The sequence below is a fragment of the Typopeltis vanoorti genome, chromosome 5, assembly GCF_054136105.1.
Source record: "Typopeltis vanoorti isolate ZY-2024b chromosome 5, IOZ_Tvanoo_1.0, whole genome shotgun sequence".
In the NCBI taxonomy this organism is placed as follows: domain Eukaryota; kingdom Metazoa; phylum Arthropoda; class Arachnida; order Uropygi; family Thelyphonidae; genus Typopeltis; species Typopeltis vanoorti.
This window is the reverse complement of record NC_143553.1, coordinates 105,919,632-105,941,186: the sequence shown is the minus strand read 5'-3', so window position 1 is coordinate 105,941,186 and position 21,555 is coordinate 105,919,632. Positions and strand designations below refer to the sequence as shown.

At 34.9% G+C, this 21,555-nt stretch overlaps 1 protein-coding gene across 1 annotated transcript in view; it reads right to left on the bottom strand.

The window, feature by feature from the left end:
- Positions 1–21,555, bottom strand: part of rg (A kinase anchor protein rugose) — a 1,380,990-nt gene that overhangs the window by 510,754 nt on the left and 848,681 nt on the right. Inside the window, exon 35 of the mRNA XM_090393458.1 lies at positions 16,213–16,365. Coding sequence (XP_090249584.1) covers positions 16,213–16,365 — 153 coding nt within the window. The remainder of the gene's footprint in view (positions 1–16,212; positions 16,366–21,555) is intronic.

Sequence of the window (21,555 nt, the reverse complement as noted above, 5' to 3'; positions counted from 1 at the left end):
GAAACTTAATCAATGATAAGAAAGATGAAAGTGATGCGAATGTGGTGGAAGACAGCGAAATTGAGAGAATGAATGAAAGTAAAAGCCTGATGCAAGGTTTGACAGCTGGAAACTCTAAAGAACAAATGAAAGAAAAAGTGCAACACAGTTTGAAGGTTTGAAAGTTCAAAAATCTGAAAGAATGAATGACAGCGAAAATGCGATGCAAGATTAGAAAGTTGAGTTGGTTAGGATGAGGCAGGAGATGAAATGGATGCAGGATGAATTTAAGAAAATTTGAGATATGTATGGGATAGTGAAAATGATGAAAACAAATAATGTTAGTATAAAAGAGGTAATGAAAGACCCGCATGTGGCGTTGCATGGTGATTCAATTATTAAAGATGTGCTGGATGAAAGGATGCACAAGGTATGTTTTACTAGAGGTAGAATGAGTAAAGTGATTAAGGCATTGGATATGAGAAATAAGTGAGCAAAACAGTTGGTAGTTATAATAGGTACAAACGCCTTGACTGTGAACAAACAACACGTCAGATTGGATATCAGGAGGTTGCTTAGATGGATGAAAGAGAATAGTGTGATAGGAAAGGTGGTAAGCGTGTTGCCTGGGTATGACAGTGGCGAAATGAGGCGGAGAGCAAGGATTATTAATGATATGTTAGCAGAAATGTGTGAGGAGAAAGGAGTAAAGTTTGTTAATGTGTGGAAAGAGCTTGAAGGATGAAATGAACTGTATAGGAGCGATAGACTGCATTTGAGTGGTTTTAATGCGAGTTGCTTGGAAAGAAAGAAAGACTGCTGCTGCTGCTGGAAGGTAGAGGCGTGCAGAGAATGAATCTGATCAAGTGGGAAGTGATGTGGAAGAGTGGGAGAGTAAGGCAGGAGAGATTGAAGAGGGGGTTATGAATGAAGTGAGTGGCATGAGTATAGAGAATGGGAAAATGGGTGTGCAAGATGGACAATGAAATGTGGAGGCTCAGGGTGGACAGAGGAGCACAGCATGAGAAAGGTGGATGCTCCAAGAGGATATGAATGCATGTGTAGACAGGAAAGGAAGGGGATGACCTGGGATCAAGAGAAAACAGTTGGATTTGAAGAGGGTTCTAAGATGAATAAGGAGAAAGGGAAATGACTTGAGTTGAGCATGGAGAAATTACATCGAATGAGTGGTATCAGTGAAACTAGCTATAGATCCAGAAATGAGCTGCTGTGTTTATATACAAATGCTAGAAGCATAAGAAACAAGGCAAATGAAATGGTTGCATTAATTGAGTCTGTTCACCCAAAAATTGTTGGAATAAGTGAGACATGGTTGGATGAGGACGACATCCTGACAGGAATAGAGATGGAAAGGTACAATGTGTTTCGTGAGGAAAGAAAGAGTAAATAGGGAAGGGGAGTGCTACTGATGATAGAGAAAGAGTTATGTCCATACAAAGTAGAGATGCAAGAGGAAAATAGTGTCAGTGGTTTTGAGGCAGTATGCTATGAGATAGAAGTGAATAGAATGAAATACTTGGTTGGATGTTGATATAGATCTGGTAATGTGGATGGTAGTGACTATGAAATGTATAATCAAATTAGCCAAGCAAATAAGAAAAGGGTGATCATTATGGGCAATTTTAATTATGGCAATATAGACTGGGAAGATGAGATAGCAACTGGAAGTAAAGAAAATGAGTTTCTTGAGGTTTTGAGGGACAACTACCTCAGAGTATGTAACAGAAGGCACACGAGGATTGAGGGTCTTGGATTTGGTCATCTTATCAGAGGATGTAATTATAAATGAGGTGTCCAATCACCCTCCAATTGATGAGAGTGACGATGAAGTGATTACCTGGGTGTTACCAGCAGTGTGAGGACCTCTGTGATGAAAGCGTATATGTGGAACTACAAGATCAATGATTATGAGGAGCTCAGGAGAGAGCTTCCAGGTGTAGCATGGAATGAAAGTTAGCTGGAAAAGAGATCAATGTAGCTTGGGGGATATTCAAGAACTATCTGGTGGAAGCAATGTCTAAATGTATTCGAAGGGTCAGAAGGTTAAATAAGGTAGGTGTGAAATGGATGAATGAAGAGATTAAGCATGCAATACAGAGAAAAAAGGTATGGAGGCAACACAAGAGGAGTGGTAATGAGAAATAAGGCAATATAATTCCATGAAGAATAAAAAGAACAGGCAAGGCAGGTGACTTGGTTGGTATGGGTAGCAAATGTGAGGGGTATAAGAAGCAGTTAGCTAATGAAGCCAAAAAGAATCCTTGTGGCCAGCAAAAAAAAAAAAAAAAGATTATGAAGGATGACATTGATTGGAGAAAATGGTATAAGGACAACTGTTGCAGAAAATATAGTGGAGATATTTTGTGGAGTATAGTGGAGATACTCCACAATGTGACATGATGTCACTTTCATAAGAATGTGAATAGTTGACATCTACCTTGACATTTTTTTAATATGGGTCTTGCAGTGGGTCAAGTTCCAAAGGAGTTAGAGGGGGGCAAGATTGTGCCGCTTCATAAGGGAGGTGACAAAACTCAAGCATCAATTCATAGACTTACTTGTGTGTCAGATGTTGTGTTAGGGTGTTGGAAAAGCTGGTGAGAACTAGGATCCAGAGTTAGGTTGACAACAATGGTATTATCTTTGATGGACAGCATGGATTTGCTAAAGGGAGATCATGTGTTTGTAATCTACTTACTTATTACAATAAGATGACGGCTTCCTTGGACAGAGGTGAGGTATACACCATAATATACTTAGATTTCAAAAAGGCCTTTTAATAGATTACCGCATGATAAGTCAACAGTCAAACTAGAATGGATGGGGTTGGATATTAGATTAGTGCATTGGATCAGAGACTGGCTATCTGATAGGTATCAATAAGTTGTGTATGGGGGAGCGATATCCAGGAAAAGGAAAGTCACTAGTGGTGTGCCTCAGGAGTATGTTTTAGGGCCATTACTGTTTAACTTGTATGTTAATTATATTGGCGAAGATTTGGATGGAGATATTCAGTTGTTTGCAGATGATGCAAAGTTGGGATAAACTATGAAGAGTAGAAAAGATGTTGTGGCCTTATAAGAAGAATTGAATAAATTGAGTGAATGGGCATGGGAATGGGGATACGAGTTCAATGTTGCAAAATGTAAGGTTTTAAAATTTGGGAAACAAAGATGGGAATGTAGAATTCATGCTTGGTGGTGATATATTGTTGGAAGCGGGAGGAAATAAGAGATCTTGGGGTGATAGCAGATAAGGATCTGTAATTTAGGAGACACATTGTCAAAATTGTGAGGACAACACAAAGGCTTCTGGGGGATGATGCAAAGGACACTGACTTGTAGAAGTAGGGAGATTCTTGTTCCATTATATAAGGATTAGACCACACATAGAATACTGTGCACAGATATGGTCACCTGGTTTTTAAAAGGACGAAGAGATGTTGGAAAGGGTCCAGAGGCGACTGACTAAGGTAGTTTCTAACCTCTGGAATGTCGAGTATGAGGAAAGATTGAGAAGATGCAACTTGTGGAGTCTGGTGGACAGGGAAGAGGGGAGATATACCTACAAGTTAGAAAGGGGTTGTTATAAGATCAATGTTGGAGAAGTTCTACAGAAATCAGTGGGAGATCAGGGAAGAACCAGCGGTCATCCCTGGAAGCTAAGGAGGGTGTGAGCAGGGGAGTGAGAAGCAGGTTTTTTGCATGCAGAGTTGTGAATGATTGGAATGCCTTGCCCGAGAATGTGGTGTTAAAAAGGAGTCTGGAAAATTCAGTAAATATTCCTACCATAAAAGGATACCATCCTAGTTGGAGGAATGCCAACTTAATCTATGCATATGATAGATAACCTTCACTGCTTGGTAAAACCACCACCATTTTACTTATTGGATACATGAAGTGGCACGGTATGCCATGTTTGTTTATTCCTCAGTGCAGCGGGGGGGGGGCTTTCATTCTTTCTCTCTCTCTCTTTTAAGCAATATAACTGATTCTCTTCTATCTGTAGGTATACCCATAAAATGGTTCCTCATGCATGTGAATAGTGCATGGGACTAAACCTGATCATAATGAACCAGGAGACCTCCCAATTAGCTAGCACATAATCTGTCAGATTATGTTTGGAATGGGAATCCAAATGGTGGCATGTGGTAGAGGCACCATTACATAAGGAGACTGGACTCTCTTTTTCCATAGAATACTGTTCATATTCTATCTCCTTTCACTTATTCATAAAACAAACCACAAAAAAGTATAACAAATGATCACAGTGTCACTGAGATTAAAAACAATCTCTCAAATCACTAACTCAGACAATCTAAAAGATAAGTAACTAACTTTTGTAAAAAAACCACAAAAAATCCTACCATAAAATACTTTCACATCCACTTTGCCAACTTTTGCAGTATACATACCAATATCTTCTTCTTCTTCTTTCCTAGATTCCATCAGGAACATCGAGGGTCTGTATATATGCTTTCAATTGGTTCCTTATCCTTGCTATCGGTCTTAGTTCAGCAAAACTCGTCTTCTCCCATTCTATTAAAGTCGATCTCCTCCATGTATTTTTAGGCCAGCCAAAATTTTAAATTTTTCTTTGTGGATTCCATTCCAGGGCTGCATGACAGATTTCTTCATGATCTTTCCTAAGTGTATGTCCAATCCATCTAAATTTTCATTTTCTGATTTCAAGGTTTATTTTTTGCTGATTTGTTCTTTTCCAGAGGTCTTTGTTAGTAATAATTTGTGGCCAACAAATTCAAAGTATGCTCTGCAGACATCGGTTTATGAATGTTTGTAGTTTTCTTTGTATTTCCTTTGAAACCAGCATGTTTTGCATCAATTCAAAAGAACCGATTTAATACATGCACATACCAATATAAATGATGTTTATCACTTAGAGACATCTAGACCTGACTGCCTGGATCAAAAATGGGTGTGCCGATTGATCTGAGTGAAGATGTGAATTGGTTCCAAGAATTGGTTTGATTCTTACAGTGGATTCATGCTTAGGCATGAGCAGCAATTAAGTTTCTTGTAGTGGGGGTATCTGCAGATACCAATCCCTGAATTCCATTGCGGTTTGGGGAGCAGCAGAAATGAATTTGTTATTTTTGGTACTGAAATTATATATATATATATATATATATATATATATATATACTCTGTAATATAATTCTGCACTATGCTGAGAACAGAAAAACTGACTGTTGTAGAATCAAATTTAAATAAATTTAAAAATAAAATTCGGTGAAGCTTGATCTATTTTCAATCATGATATCCATGATACATTATGTGGTCCCACTGCAGCCTTCCTCTTATGATAGTGAATGGAAGCTAATGAGGTTATAATGATGGCACCTCTTCTATGTACCAGTTCTTTCCCCATACTGTCATAATGGATCATGGATAGTGATTATGATGAATCCTTTGAGGTGCGACATAATAATACTCTGCAAAGCAGTATCCTCATCAGATTTTAAACAGATCTCTTGGAGGCAAAAGTACACTGGCTTAAGTTTAGGTTTCTGCAACAGGATCTGAATATCATGAATCTTTTGGCAGAATCCATAACAATTCATTCCACTGTAAGATGGTGTTAATTACCTATTTCTTGAATCCATCTTACATCGAGTTTGTAAGGTTTTGCTTTTGTAGATCTCAGATTTTTTTTTTTTTTTTTTTGGTGCAAGAGTGTATGTCCATGTCTCTTACTCCTCAGGAAAAAACATCCAAGATGTGTAATTCAGTTTTGTCCTGGGGAAAGATCCCCAGGGTTAATATATCCAGAATGGGTATATTAACAGTTTTAGATTCCTCTGTTGAAAGAGAGGTATCCATTTTATTTATCAGTATGAATGGAGGCATTTCATTTGCAGTACTAGTTCTACTATTTTTTTTCAATTAAAGGATTCTCATGTAGTGTATTCTTTCTTTGCATGTTTTTGGAGTGAGGCCATATTGATTTTTTTCTTCGATCCACTCTAGTGAGAAGCAGACCAGACGACAATATTTGGGGATGAAGCAACCATGAGAAGGTGAAACACTCATGTGTAATGTTTCCTCAGATACTCTTTTTACAGGTATCTTCACAGCATAAGTTTGTTTTTCACTTGATGATGTCATGCTATACCAACTTTAGCTTACTAAATGAAATTTTCTGAATATGACAAACAAAGTGTTTTTTTTTTCAATCTCTTTCTCATCCTTATCTCTTTGACATACTGCCTAGCATGCTGGATATTCTCCTTTGTAATTACTGTATTTGAGTATTTTTCAATTGCAATTGCCAGACTAAGAGAGAGAGATACCCTGGTCCTCCACTTTAGGGGGTTGAGCAAGAGGCTGATAACCTCTTCTCATAAAAAACAGATACACTCAGAAGCATTCAAAGGAAAAGCAGGATGGATTTACTGGAAACGACAACAGCAAGAAAAAGGGCAAACGATTTGGAATATTGGATATATATTAAATGTTGCCGCATGGAATGTTAGGGGATTGGCTAGCAAAGAAATAGAAGAAAAAAAAAAGAAAAAAAGATAAACATAGCAGTATTAACTAAAACTATGAAAAAATTAAAAGGAACTGTCAAAATGGCAGATTACATAATGATATATAATGGGGTAGAACAGAATAAAAGAACAAGCTGTGGTGTAGTTATAATGATAGATCAAAAACAGAAGCCCAGAATTAAAAGCTACACTTTTATCAACAAAGGAATAGCAACTGTGAGACCAAAATTTGAAAGAGGCTACCTAACAGTAATAGGAATCTATGCTCCAGAAGAAGGAATAATAGAAGAAAGTGAAATAATTTATGATGATTTGGAAAATCTGATGAAATACTGTAATAAAAATGATTATTTAATAATTGCAAGAGATTTTAATGCTAGAATAGGGAACCGAAGTATACTACAGGTTGTAGGCAGATATGGAGAACAACATTTAAATCACAATGGAAACAAACCGAGAGATTTCTCATTATTTTATGAATTAAAATCACAAACACATTTTTCAGAAAAAAAAATGATATCCATAAATATACTTGGAGAACCAGAGGACTATGATCATTAATAGACTACATAATTGTTAACAAAAAACTATCTTCACAAATAAGAGACACAACTGTTTGTAAATGCAATGATATATATTCAGATCATTACCTAGCAGTCTGAAAAATAGCAAATTGGAAATCACAAAAACCACAACAATCTAAAGAAAAGAAAAATGTAGAAAAAACCCACAAAATTTATCTGCTAAAGGAAAATAGTATTAGAAATCTATATCAAAACCAATTGACTCAGTACTCATCTCAAATTCCTGTTTCTTCTGACATAAATGAAGAATGGATAAATATAAGCAAATTAACAAAATAAACAGCAGAAGAAGTACTTGGGACAAAAAATAAAGACCAGAAGAAAAAAAAGGACTGAAAATGATGAATGATGAAATACCAACAGCTATAGAAGAAAAACAAAAAACTTACAAGACTTGCATAAACAAACACAAGAATCACTAGAAGCTTATAAAAATAAAAGAAATATTGCAAAAGAAATTGTAAGAAAAGTGCATGAAGATTCTTTGGGATAGATTTATTAGTAATATTAAAAATAAACTGTATGACCACCCAAACATTGCTTATAAATCAACGAAATATTTGAATAAATCAGAAAAAGATGTAGCAGAAATTTCAGGAATCTCAAAAGAAGAATGGATACAAAACATTATAAACAACTATGGTACAATCCGTCCCTTAGTAATAGAAAATAAAAACATAAATAATACAGGAATAGACTTATTGGAGATGATAGATTTGGAAGAAGCTTTATCAACAACAAAAAATAGAAAAGCAGCAGGAATTAAGTATAGTGATATCTCTTTTAAAATAAGATTCCTCAATCTGTTAAGTGGTTGTTGGATTACCTGCAATATACTTCAAGGAAAAAAGGCTAAAATAATATCAGTTTTTAAGTATATGAAAATTACAGAGGTATTAGTTTATTAAATACAATATATAATTTATATGTTGTATTTAATAAACTAATACTTTATTTAAAATTTTAAATAAAAAGACTTGCCACTATTGCCGATAGTTTGTTATTAGATGAACAGGCCAAATTTAGTAAGAGTAGAAATTGCACCGATGATGTATTCACACTAAACCTACTCATAGAAAAAAGACTAGAATTTAATTTATAAACTCACCTAACATTCATAGATTATGAAAAAGCCTTTGACTGAGTTAGCAGAAAAGAATTATGGAATATAATAGACAACTGAGGATATCCAAAATAGTTATTAAACATTTTTAGTTATAAAAATACAACTACAATCATAAATATCAGTGAATACATAGCAGAAGAAATAGAAACTAATCAGGGAGTCTGACAAGGATGTAGCCTTTCTCCTACCTTATTTATATATAAATAGATGATCTAATAAAAAAGTGGAAATCTTTAGTAACCCCAGGAATAAACATCAATCAACATACAACAATAAACACAATACTTTTTTAATTATACAAAAATCAGAAGACAACCTAGAGAGATCTGTTCGCTATTTATAGCAATTAACTAATGAATACAATTTACAAATCTCATTAAAGAAAACTAAAATTATGGCATTCTGAAGTAAATATCCCATAGCAGCGAAAATAGTAATTGAAAACCAAATTCTAGAACAAGTAACACGTTTTTAATATTTAGGATGTGACATAACATTTGATACAGATAACGATATAGACAATATGCTACACCATTTTCAAGCAATCTGTAGTATTATAAAATGAACAACAACAAAAAAGCAAAACAAGGAAGGAAACACAAAATTTTATAAAGTCATGACAGTACCAACAATATTATATGGGTCAGAAAGTTGGATAGAAAAAAAAAAAAGGTGAAAGTTGAATGCAAGCAGCTGAAATGAAATTTCTTAGAGCAGTTAAAGGATGTACAAGAATAGATAGAATATGAAATAATAAAATCAGGAAGGAATTACAAATACAAGCAATAAATGATAAAATACAAACACCAAATGAACTGTTGAAAGTTTATTTTTCACTTGGTCAGACTATAATAAATTTAGTTTAATCCTTTATCCAAGTGTGTGCAAACAAAGCTTGCGCCTGAAAGTATCTTCAGGACTGAGGTAAAGTGGTACAACACCAGGCAACTCCTTGCAAAGGTGGAGAAAGCTACCAACACTCTTATCTCAGTATCTCCCATAATGCAAAACACATCTCCATGCGGATATGTCTAATGTTATGCATTAAGGGAAGGGCCACTACCCAGACTAGTTTCAACCTTTATTAAGGTCTCTTCAGTGGGAGCCAGGCCCACTGAAGAGACTTATTATAGTCTGACCAAGTGAAAAATAAACTTTCAACATCTTTCTCTAAATCTAGAGTAATTTAATAAAAAGGTGGCACACCGTTTGGCAGCTCCTATAGGAGGAGATGACCTTGCTAATGCTTCTGCCTGGTATCTCCACTTGGGCCTGGCTCCCACTGAAGAGACCTTAATAAAGGTCGAAACTAGTCTGGGTAGTGGCCCTTTCCTTAATGCATAACATTATACATATCCGCAAGGAGATGTGTTTTGCATTATGGGAGATACTGAGATAAGAGTGATGTTATCTTGCTCCACCTTTGCAATGAGTTGCCTGGTGTTGTACCACCTTACCCCATTCCTGAAGATACTTTCAGGCGCAAACTTTGTTTGCTCACACTTGGATAAAGGATTAAACTAAATTTATTATACCAAATGAACTGGAAAGAACACATACAAAGAATGGAGGAGGGAAGGCTACCAAAAGAAGTAACAAAGTATAAACTGAAGGGAAAAAGAGATATAAGAAGACCTAGAAAGATAATGAAAATATAGTCTTTTTTTTTTTTTTTTTTAAATAACGAAACCTGTGGTGCGTTCATAATTAAAATCAACACACGTATAAACCACAGTGAAAATTATTTAATTGTAAATATTTCATCCTAAGTATCTTAGGACATCATCAGTACAGTATTTAAACAAAATTAGGAATAACATACAGTTAGGGAGCATGATTACAATAGAATCTCATGAAAACGTGCATAACGTGCTAAAGAAGTATTAAAAAAAAAAAAATGACAGCGCAGAAGACAAACTTACTAGGAAAAAGTGCAGATATGATAATCTTATTCCAACCTTTGCAAAACTGAAAGAAACCATCAAACCTCCAGGTGCCCATAAAATCTATCAAAAAGCAAGTCATTCCTTACTACTCAATCAGTTACGAGTGTCTAAGCATGAACTAGCAACAAACAATTTAAATATTACAGAACTAGAAACAGATTTGTCAAATACGTTAAATCAAGAATTGCTACAATTAATTATAACTGTCTCAAAGAATTCGGGAAAAAAAAAAAGCTTTTGATAAAAGCAATAGTGCTCTACATATTAAATACCTTAATCTATTAAATCGATCAAAAAAGATCACTAACAAATTACCAACGGAAAAATGGGTAGTCAATTTATCTAACCGTCAACTAACAAAAGATGAATTAAATGTTCTAGCAAGAGGCCATAAATTTGCAATTTCACCAAAGTGTTTTCCACATTTAGACTTTATACATAATATAGAAAGAAACATCAAGCATCTCTCCAGTACTGAAGCCAACAAACTTCGTTTCGAAGTAGCTAAAGTGATCTACAATGCCAAACCGTCAGAATTAAATATCCCACCATCGGAATTGAAAGCTATCATTTCCTTAAAACGTAACAAAAATTTAATCATTACTAGAGCTGATAAAGGAAATACCACTGTGGTTCTTGATACCAATTCATATGACCGAAAAATTAATTTACTTTTTTGAGATCGTAATACTTACTCCAAATTGGATTTTGATCCTACGAATCGTCAACTCAGAAAATTAAATAAGCTACTTAATGAAACTTCCTCCTTAGATGAAGAAATAATCAAAAAACTTAAAACATATCATGCAAGACCTCCTAGAATTTATGGCTTACCTAAGCTACACAAAACTAATGTTCCACTTAGACCCGTCGTAGACTGTATCGGCTGTCCAACGTACAAGTTATCAAGATTCTTATCTAACCTTCTCCGCCCTCACATAGGCCACTCAGTCTCTTCAATCAAAAATTCTACTGAGTTTCACACAAAAATTAAAGACATTCAACTATCAAAAACTGACTTGTTAATCAGCTTTGACATTGTCTCCCTCTTCACAAACATTCCCCATAAAGAAACAATAGAATTACTAACTCAAAAATTTCCGTCTGATATAGTTGAATTGCTCAAGTTTGTTATTGCATCAGGTTACTTCACCTGGAAAGGTCAAATTTACAAGCAAGAGGAAGAAACAACAATGGGATCTCCTTTATCACCAAACCTAGCAAATTTGTTTCTAGAACACCTTGAGGAAAAAATATTCACTTCTGAACCCAAACCAAAAATTTGGCTAAGATATGTCGATGACGTATTTGCAGTCTGGAATCATCCTGAACTTGAATTACAACTGTTTCTAGATAAAATTAACCTTCTTCATCATCGCATCAACTTTGCGTTAGAAAAAGAATCTCCACGGGGTATCTCTTTTTTGGATTTACACATCAAAAGAAAAGAAGACAGTTCCATCGCCACATCCGTCTTTCGCAAGCCTACATTCTCAGGTCGCTACATTCACAATTCTTCTGCTCATCATCCATCTCAGAAATCTGGCATTATTAAATCACTAGTTTCCAGAGCACACAAATTCTGCTCCTCTGAAGAATCTTTAAACCAGGAATTAGGCGTTATCAAAAATACAGCCATCCTAAATGGATATAATCCCAAAACAACTCAAAAAATCATCAGTCACTTCTGCATACATCAAACCAGACAGGAAAAACTGCATAGGATTCCCATACCTTATGTTAAAGGCATCTCAGAACGTCTTTCTAAAATTATGAAGAAATACAATTTTGCCACTACTTACAAACCTATCAACCAAATTTACAACTTATTACCTTCTCCTAAGGACAAATTCTCACCCTTAATGTTACCTGGTGCTTATGAGATTCCATGCTTATGCAAATTATCTTACTTTGGACAGACAGGTAGGTCTGTTCAGAAACGCATCTCGGAACATCAAGACCACATTCGTCTTCTTAAACCGCAGAAATCTGGCCTCTCTCAACACGGAATTGAAAATCCAAACCATAGGATCCATTGGGAAAAGGCTAAACTTTTACATAGATCTTTATTTAAACATGAACGTTTATAAAAAGAAAGTTCTGAAGCCCTACTACACAGACCAAACCTAAACTGCAACGACGTTCTTACTATTCCTAAAGTATGGGAAATTATCATACAAAATTGTGTTAAATAATTAACGTTTTTTTTTTTTTTTTTTACTACTGTAGCACGTTATGCACATTTTCATGAGATTCTATTGTAATCATGTGCCCTAACTATATGTTATTCCTAATTTTGTTTAAATACTGTACTGATGATGTCCTAAGATACTTAGGATGAAATATTTACAATTAAATAATTTTCACTGTGGTTTATAAGTGTGTTTCTTCTAAATATAGTCTTTATGATGCTGAAACAGGCTTTTAGCCTATATTGAAAGAAGAAGAGGCAATTGCAATCTTTGTTTTCATATACTGTCACATTGGTCACAGATATCAGCGTCACAACAGACGGCCTAAGCATGACTGTATTTTTGGCACTTGAAGAAGAGGAAAGGATTTGGGATGTAAAGTCTGACAGGACAATTAGTTAGTTAGCTTGTTCTCACTGATGTTGGAGGTTTTGGGGTGTTAAATGTATGAATGATATTCCTGGTTCAGGTCAGGGTGCCTCATATAAGAATTCTTATGGTTATCACTGTTTAGTGCTTTAGTTCAGAGCAAATCTCCTCATCTGGTACATCAAGGAAGTCTCAATCTGATATTACTCTACTCAAAATGTTTAATGTTTGGGGGGGGGGATGTCATTATGGGGAGTTTACCATAATGAGTATTCCTTCAACAGATATCACTTGAAGAAGTTGTTCTAAATGTTCCTGAAAAGCTGCATCTCCTGAAAGGTTTTTTAAAAACAGATTTTGGCAATCCTGCCAACTCCTAAATTTTTCTAAATAAGAGGTTGATTTGGGAGTTTAGTATAAAGACCACATTATTTTAACCTAAAACTTTAATTTCAATCCTACATTAGTTTTGTATTTTTTTTTGTGTCTTCAGGAGAATTTGTTATATATCAGTTAAACAACTAGAGACCTTTACTGTCTTATAGCTGGAATGAATCTGAGCTTTGATACAGTAATCTCAATCAGGCAGTCCTGTTCCATTCAAGGCTGTCCAATATTTGCTAAAGGAGAGGTCAAAATTGTGCATGCTTTCATTCATGTACATCTCTGCCACAATTCTCTTTCTAATGTGCATGGATTACACAATGGTGGTGGGTTGTTGGATCCCAGTGATGGTGATTTGGAAAAAGAGAGTGAAAAGAAAGACTCAGAAGAACATTGAAGCATATGGGAAGAAGAAAAAAACCATTAACAGAGGAAGAATGAGAAGACCAATTACCATCAACTGACAGTTTACCTCCACCAAATGCTTTACATAAAGGAATTCACAAAACTGAATCAAAGTACAACAACAATTCTGAGATAAAACAACACGCTAGATATACTGTATGTATAAAGCTTTCTGATTACTGTTTTAACCTCTGGGTTAAAACAGTAATTAGGAAGCTTCATAATGTACAGTATATTTACAATATTTTTTAACTTCATAAATTTCTTACCACTAGACTTGAGCCATGATTTCGAAAGGCATCAAATTCCAGATAAGAAAGTTTAAATCACTATAAACTTTCCATTGACAATTTTCCTCCAAATATCTGTTATCTGCTAGGATTTCAATATCATTAGAACTTAAATTTCAGTCTTCTAAGGCACTTCTTACTGAATTGATACACTTAGATCTTCACCTTCCTCTGGGTCTTTTACCCAACAACCTGGCAAAAAAGTTCTGATAATGTTTCCTCTCCCATTCTGTTTAAGTAACCATATCACCTTAGATTAGCTCTACTCACACTTTCCTGAATGCAAAAATATCAAGTTCCTTCCTAAGATTCTCATTTTTCGTATGGTTCTGCTACTGATGCTATCTATTCACTTCCCAAATTTTTCTCCAAACTCTCATATCTGTATTTTTAGAACTTTTTTTCAGTATAAAACCACAAACAAAGATATCAAATAGAAACCGTTTTCATTTCGACTAGTTTCGTGAAATACTTTCTTTCACTTCATCAGAAAATAACATGAATAAACTCAAAATTAGAAAGCGAGTAACAGTTAACATTTCTAGTGAAAAATATTTGAAAACATTCAAACAATGAAAAGTATACATTCACTATTACACTGGATGCTGGTTTGTGGGTTGCTGTAACATACCACTGGCAGATACAAGTATGTCGTCATGGATTAAGGAAGACCGGACTAGATGTAAAATTATTCCTTGTTTACTGTTACACTGTGAGGATGCTTCATCATTTCAATCGATTCTTTGAATGAAATGCTCTTGAGTAAAAATAGCACTCAATGTGAGCATGCCAGTTGTTTCCATTCTCTCGTTGTATGTGCTGCCAGCCCTGATTTGTGATTTCTTTAATTTTCAACATCCTTGAAGTGTTCTGATCAGTGTATCTCACTAGATTTCTCAGCTTGCCCTATGTAGTGTAGACCACAATTACAACTGATCTAGTAGATATCTGATTTTTGGAGTGGCAGATGTGGAGGTTTCAGATTTTCAGAGATTTTGTTGAGTGGGTAGAAGGCAACTTTTAAATTTTGTTGGCGAACAATCTTGCTATTTTATCTGTGATTGATTGTATATATGAAAGAATTATGCTCCTTTGTATTCTTTTTTTTCCCCTTCTGATTGTTTTGGAGATTGAAATAGAATTTTTTTGACTAATTTTCTGCCTTATATCTGTTGTCTCCAGTCGTTGATAAAGTGTTTTATTTCGCCTAGCTCACATATCCATAAGTTAAAATTGGTCTGAATACTGTCTTACAGACAGCTTATTTAGTTTTGACTACTTTATCTGGTATTCCATATAAATTTATCCAATTGACTTCCTACCATAACAGTTTTCCTAATTCTGTTACATTTCCATATTTAATTTGCCATTCTCACTAAAAATTGTACTAAATAGCTAAAATGTTTTACTTCTTCTATAGGTTCTCAATTCAGGATGCAGTTGATGTTTTCATTTCTGCCCATTTCCTTTGTCTTTTTTTGCCATTTGTCTGATCCTTCACAAAGCCATGCTAATCCTTAGAGTATCATATTCTTATCCACCCATTGCTAAGTTCTCTTTTTGACCAACTTTTGCATGTTTACCACTACTCTTGAGATAATGATTGGTCTATTATTTGCTACCACAGACTTAAGATCCTTTATGCATGAGAATTATGCAGCCTAGTCAAAGGCAATGTCAGTTGCCCTATATACTCCATTAAAACATGAGTGTTATTCCATCAAATCTCACAGGTGTATTTGCATTCAGATACAGCAATATCCTAAGTACTTCCAATTAATCAACCTCTATTCTCACATCAGTCCCAGTCACCTCTGTCATAACAATATCTTCACTTGGATGACATATCCTTGCAAAATGGTCACTCAGTAGCTCCACAATTACATCTGCATCTGTTGCCTTTTCCGTCTATACTTTTGCCTACAATCTATACTCGTTAAAGTTATCCATCCATAATCATTCTTCCTCCTATTTGCCAAAAGTTATAAGTTTACAATCTTTAATTGAGGGATTGTCATTAAGCTACAAGATAAAGATTAGCTAAGAAAACAGTGTCTAACTGATTTCCTACTGAATGGTATTTCAGCATACAGGAAGCTTCCTGTCTAATGATCCTTAGCTGTTTCATGCCTGAATAAAATTGATATCTTTACTTGACTGTGTTAACTTTAATCACTGTCAGTAATGGAAGAATGATCTCTAGTACAGCAAAGTGACAAATTTTTTTGTAACTGGTTTGCAAGCACGTTTTGTTAATGCAAGCTTTTATTTACATGCAAACATTATTTTATACATTTCTACTGGAGTCTGATAAAAAAGAATCAACTTTTATTGTATTAATACAGAATGTATAATTTATATAAACATAAATGCTGTTATACACATAAAAAGTGATTCTTTCTGACCTGCAAGTTCATTGTCTAAATCTTTGTCATCCCAGATATCACTATCATCTAACAAGTCACTACTCTGCAGATGATGTTGTTGCTGTCGTCTTGTTGCTGCTAAATGCTGATGAAATTCTTCTCTTGCCTGGAGAATAGCATCTTCTGGAGCACCTATAAAAAATATAAAAGCAGATATAAATATATGTGTGAAATGTATATATCTTTCTCATAAATCTTTATTTAAAAAAAAAAAGGTAAAACATTTCAATAAAAGTATACTTACATGAAAAGAGGATGAGAATAATAAAAAATAAAGTACTGCTGAAGAATAAATTAAAAATATTATTATTAACATCAATGTGAGCATCATCATTTTATATTGTGGTTTAAGCCAATAAGAATACAATTTGGTCAGCTAAATCCCAAACTGCCAGCACATCCCTGTTCCTTCAGTATCCAGGCAGATACCTAACAGGGTGCACCACGAGAAGGTGAGGATTGGACATTAGGGCAGAAGCCCTGGTGGGTTCTCTGCATTCCTTTAAAAGATATGTGGAGGTCTCCTCTCAGTTATACAGCTTTCACCCTTAAGCACCCCCAAATGAGGAATTGAAATTAAAATTCAAAAACGGGTACCAATAGTTCTGGTTGTGAAAGCAGATACCACACTTTATCCTGGCTTGTGGGCTGTAGTAAAAAAAAAAGCTTATAATCGCATTCCCCTCATCATATTTAGTGGAAGGTGGGTTCAGTGTGGTCATTACAAATCTTTTAACTAAAAAAAGAAACCAACTGCAAAGCTGATTGTGGTGATTTAAGAATGCTGCTGATAAATATAGAGCCAAATATCAATAAATTGGTAGCAGTACACCACGCTCATCCTTCTCATTAGGATTGTTTTCAATATTACTGATCATTGTTTACTATTTTATGTGTAATTTTTACATATGTACAATTTATGTTTGTTTTCTTAATTTTAATAGTGTTATTAAATTTTCATCTCCAACTTGTCTTTTTGTTTATGTGCAATTTATGTTTCTTTTGTTGAATTCAATAAATGGTTTTAAAATTTCAGTTCCAAGGTTTCCAAACTTCAAAAATCTCTACTAGATGCATAATAAAACATAAATTTGTTTCTGCATCTATCTGTTTGTTCACTTAAAACTCGAGAACTGCTGATCCGATTTTCATATGATTTTCTTTTATATGTATCAAGTAGAGCTAGTTAAATCTTAGAAAGTAGTTTCCGGGGGGGGGGGGATGTGTATATATATATATATATATATATATATATATATATATATTTTTTTTTTTTTTGCAAAAGGTAGCAATAAGCCAAATAAGTTTGGTAATCAACGGTTTAGATGATCACAAATCATACATAAGCATTCATAACTATGATCAATCTGGCCTTGCAGGCCATGTATTAAACACAACTCACAGGCTCTTCTGGGAGAAAACCACTATGCTCCATCATAGAAAATATAAAAACGAAAGACTGTTTTTGGAATCTGCAGTGGCACTTGGAGATCAACCTAATTTAAGCAAATATAGGTGCATAAAACTTCCCAAAATTTGGAAAACAGTAATTGTTATGCCCTAGGTTCACCTACAAACTCCCTTAGAGGGAACACAACCAAGATGGGAATTTAGAGTCACCCATGTGTTTCAGTGAGGATTGTGTCTTTGTGTATGTGTTACGTGTTATTTGTACTCCCCAAAGATGTGTCAGTGACTGAGATGAAATATTGAAAGCATTAAAATTAGTCTTTAATATCCATCCCCATGTGTTGAAATCTATTAATTAGAATTCTGTGTAGTATCCTGTTAAAAGCCTTTCCAAAGTCCAGCAGTGTCACTATATTATAAAATGTGAGCAAGTTATTGAGACATGACCCACTCTTTGGAAAATCATGTTGTTCCCCCCCCCCCCCCTGTTTTTGTCTATTCATTCCTGTATTTTGCTCTCTACCAACTTCTCTAGTCAGGACTGACACTACCAACGGTGCAAGACGTGCATTTGCACTGGGTGGCAAGTTTTTTGGGGCGGCAAAATTGGCATAAACTATACGAAAAATTAGGGGGTAGGGGCAGCAAAATTCCTGGGTGTGGCCCTTTCTCCAGTACCTTGACTATGAATCCTGATAGGATGATCGGTTTGTAATTTGCCATGTCTTATAGTTACCTTTATGCAATGAAATTATTTTCCTGCTCTTTCCACACCCTTGGGACTAACCCAGAGCTGAGACTTACGACTATCCAATGTGGTTAATGGCACTGTCAATTCTCTAGTACCTTCTCATGACACCCGAACTTTTATCTGAATGGATTTGGCATCCAGATTGTAGAAAAAGTGTTGTTGAATGAACTGAAAGTAGCTTTCTCCCATGTGTTCTCATAGTTGAAGTCCCCCATAATATCTGCCCTCTCTTATTGGGCTTATTTGCATACTATCCTCATCATCCTTTACATCTCCAGGTGTATAGAAGCAATCAACTATGTACTTTGTTCTGCTCACCACTGTTTCACACCAGATTGCCTAAAATGTGCTATTTTCACTGTCCTGCAATTGGATTCTTATCTCTTTTTTTTGCAGTTCATTGGCTAGCATCAATAATACTCCTCCCTACATTTTTTCTCTCTATCCTCCCTGAAAACACTATAATCTTCATGTACTATCTCACTACTTATAACATCTTCTGTCAGCCATGTTTCACTAATTCCAAAATCTCTGGCCGAGATGAAATAACCAATGCCAAAAATTCCTTCCCCTTGTTCCAAATGCTCCTGGCATTAGTGTATGTAAAGTGCAATAACCCATTAGGCCCAATGTTATCCTTATGCATTATACTATCCCATTCTGGTTTATAACTAGAATGTCAGTTGTACTAACTTAAGCATTTTCTGCACATTCTTACATTCAGTTGCCTTACTGCTATTTGTCTATTTGCTCAACAGCTTCCCTTCTCCGTAAAACCTGTAGTTTCCCTGATTTTGGACATCCACTTTCACTTCATTCAACAACACTCTTATCACAATCTGAACACCAAATCCATTCAGATGCAAACCATCCGTTTTGTATAAGTCCTTTCATCTGTCAAATTTACAGACTCATCAACACCGAAAATTCAACATCATTCCTCCTGTATAACGTATGCATGAACTCATTTGCTATTATGGCCCTCCTATTCAACTCTGTCTAGCAGACTACCTGAACTCTCTCTTTCTTTTCTTTTCCCCCATACCATACTTTTCTTCTTTCAAATCATTCATTTCAACCCAAACAATCAACTCTTTCATTTGTCCTTTTACATTCTAATAGCTTCGTTAACATTTAATCTTTGCACTCAAGAAGCATGATTTTGTCGCTCTCACATCAAGCATACCTCTTATGATAGAATTGCTGTACAAGACTCTCTCTCCTTAATTTTTCCTCCTCTCTTTCTCTCTCTCTCTTAGTTAACCATTCCTTTCTCGTTTCTCATACCTGCTTTCTTTTGTTACTAAACTACACATTTCTAGTCATACACATTTTCACGTGTCTTCTCTGTTCCATCCAATTGAATCACTCGCTCTGAGTCGGATGTCTGACACTCACTATTGTAGCATGTTTGGCACACTCTCCCAGCACTATCGCTTTCAAACTAAAAGTCCATTCACTTTTCAAAACACATAGATCTCACAGACATTGCACTGAACAAAAATCCCTCTGGTTAAATTCCTAAACAATGATGCCCTGGATGCCATTGTTCTGCTACTCATTGATGTCATGTGCTACGCTGTGTAATTTACTATGCAGAATGTCTTATATTAACTATATTAGTTAAAAATAGTTAAAGATTTTAACATAAATCTAACACAAAACTGCCACAAGATGCCACCTATAGCTGCTCCTAATTGTTATGTTTGTTTGTTATTCTGTTCTATTTTTATACCTAATACATGATTATTTGTACCTCTTTTCAAACACATAGCTGACTTTCGTTTTTAATCTATTACTTTTTGACATTGTGATCAGTGTCATCAAACTTAAATGCTAAATAAAAACTAAAATACAGTAAAGTAACGAATGCAAACTGATGCTGTTATAATTTCTGATTTTAAAAAAATAAATAAAGTCGGCATGTATATGCATACATGCCGACTTCTCCAACAGTAAGGCAACTGTTTGTGGTTGAAGGGACCTTCCAGTGATAGTACTGGCCCTTTTTATTCTTTCACTTTGATTTTCTTCACATATTCTTTCCTCTACTTCCATTAAGTCCTTTTCCATCACTGGGATCCAATCCAGAAAAAAAAATCATGTTTACCGTCACTGAGATCCAATGTCTTGTCGCCATGTTTGTTGTGTAGTGCCCAGTGATTATCTAGAAAGCGGGAGTCCTAGGACAATCTACACAGTGGTCCCAATGAACGAACTGGTTAGCTGTGTACTGGCTTTATATTAAGCAAGGAAATAAGAAAAAGCATGTTCACCTGGAAACTTGGAAAGTACCAGACACAAATGACGTAAACCAGATTGATGTTTTAGTCTTGAGACATCACTAAACAGCTATAAAAGAGAAGAATACAGCCAGACCACAAATGATGCTGCTAAATACTAGAAGTAATTGGGAGAGATAAAATGAACTTAGAAGAAAAGCAAATAATATATTAAAAAAAAAAAGATTATGAATCAGATAAAAGAAATAGAACAACTTAATAGTGAAAATGAAAGTAGAAAATTTTATGCTGCTGTCCAAAAAATGAGAAAACGATTTCATTCAGCTAAGAACTACTGGATGTAAAGATAAGAAAGGAAATCTTTTAGGAGAGTAAAAAAGAAAATAGTAGAGAAATGGGCAGAATATTTTAAGGATTTATTAAACAGAGAAGAAAATGGTGAAAATATTCAATTAGAAACAAGAAAGGACACTGATGTAGAAGAGAATACTCTTATAAAAAAAACTGAAACTGAAGCTAAAATACAAAAAATGAGAAATAATAAAGCATCAGGAGAAGATAATATAGTTGCAGAATTATCGCAACATGGAGGAGATTTAATATGTTTGGTGCTACAGAATATATTTTCAACAGTCTAGTCCAAGGAAGAAAGGCTAGACTGCTGGAAAGTTGAAAGTCAGCTGGATTAGATGATATTCGACCAAAAATGCTCAATTATGGAGGTATAAAAGTCTTATAGTGTCTGCATAGGTTAGAAGGCCTGAACAGAGGGACGAATTCCACATGATTGTAGTAGAGCTCTCATAGTACCCATATATAAAAAGGGAAATAAAACTGAATATGAGAATTACAGAACTATTTCTCTAGTCAGTGTTCCTGGTAAGATTTATGCAAGTATAGTTGAGAAACAGTCTAGAA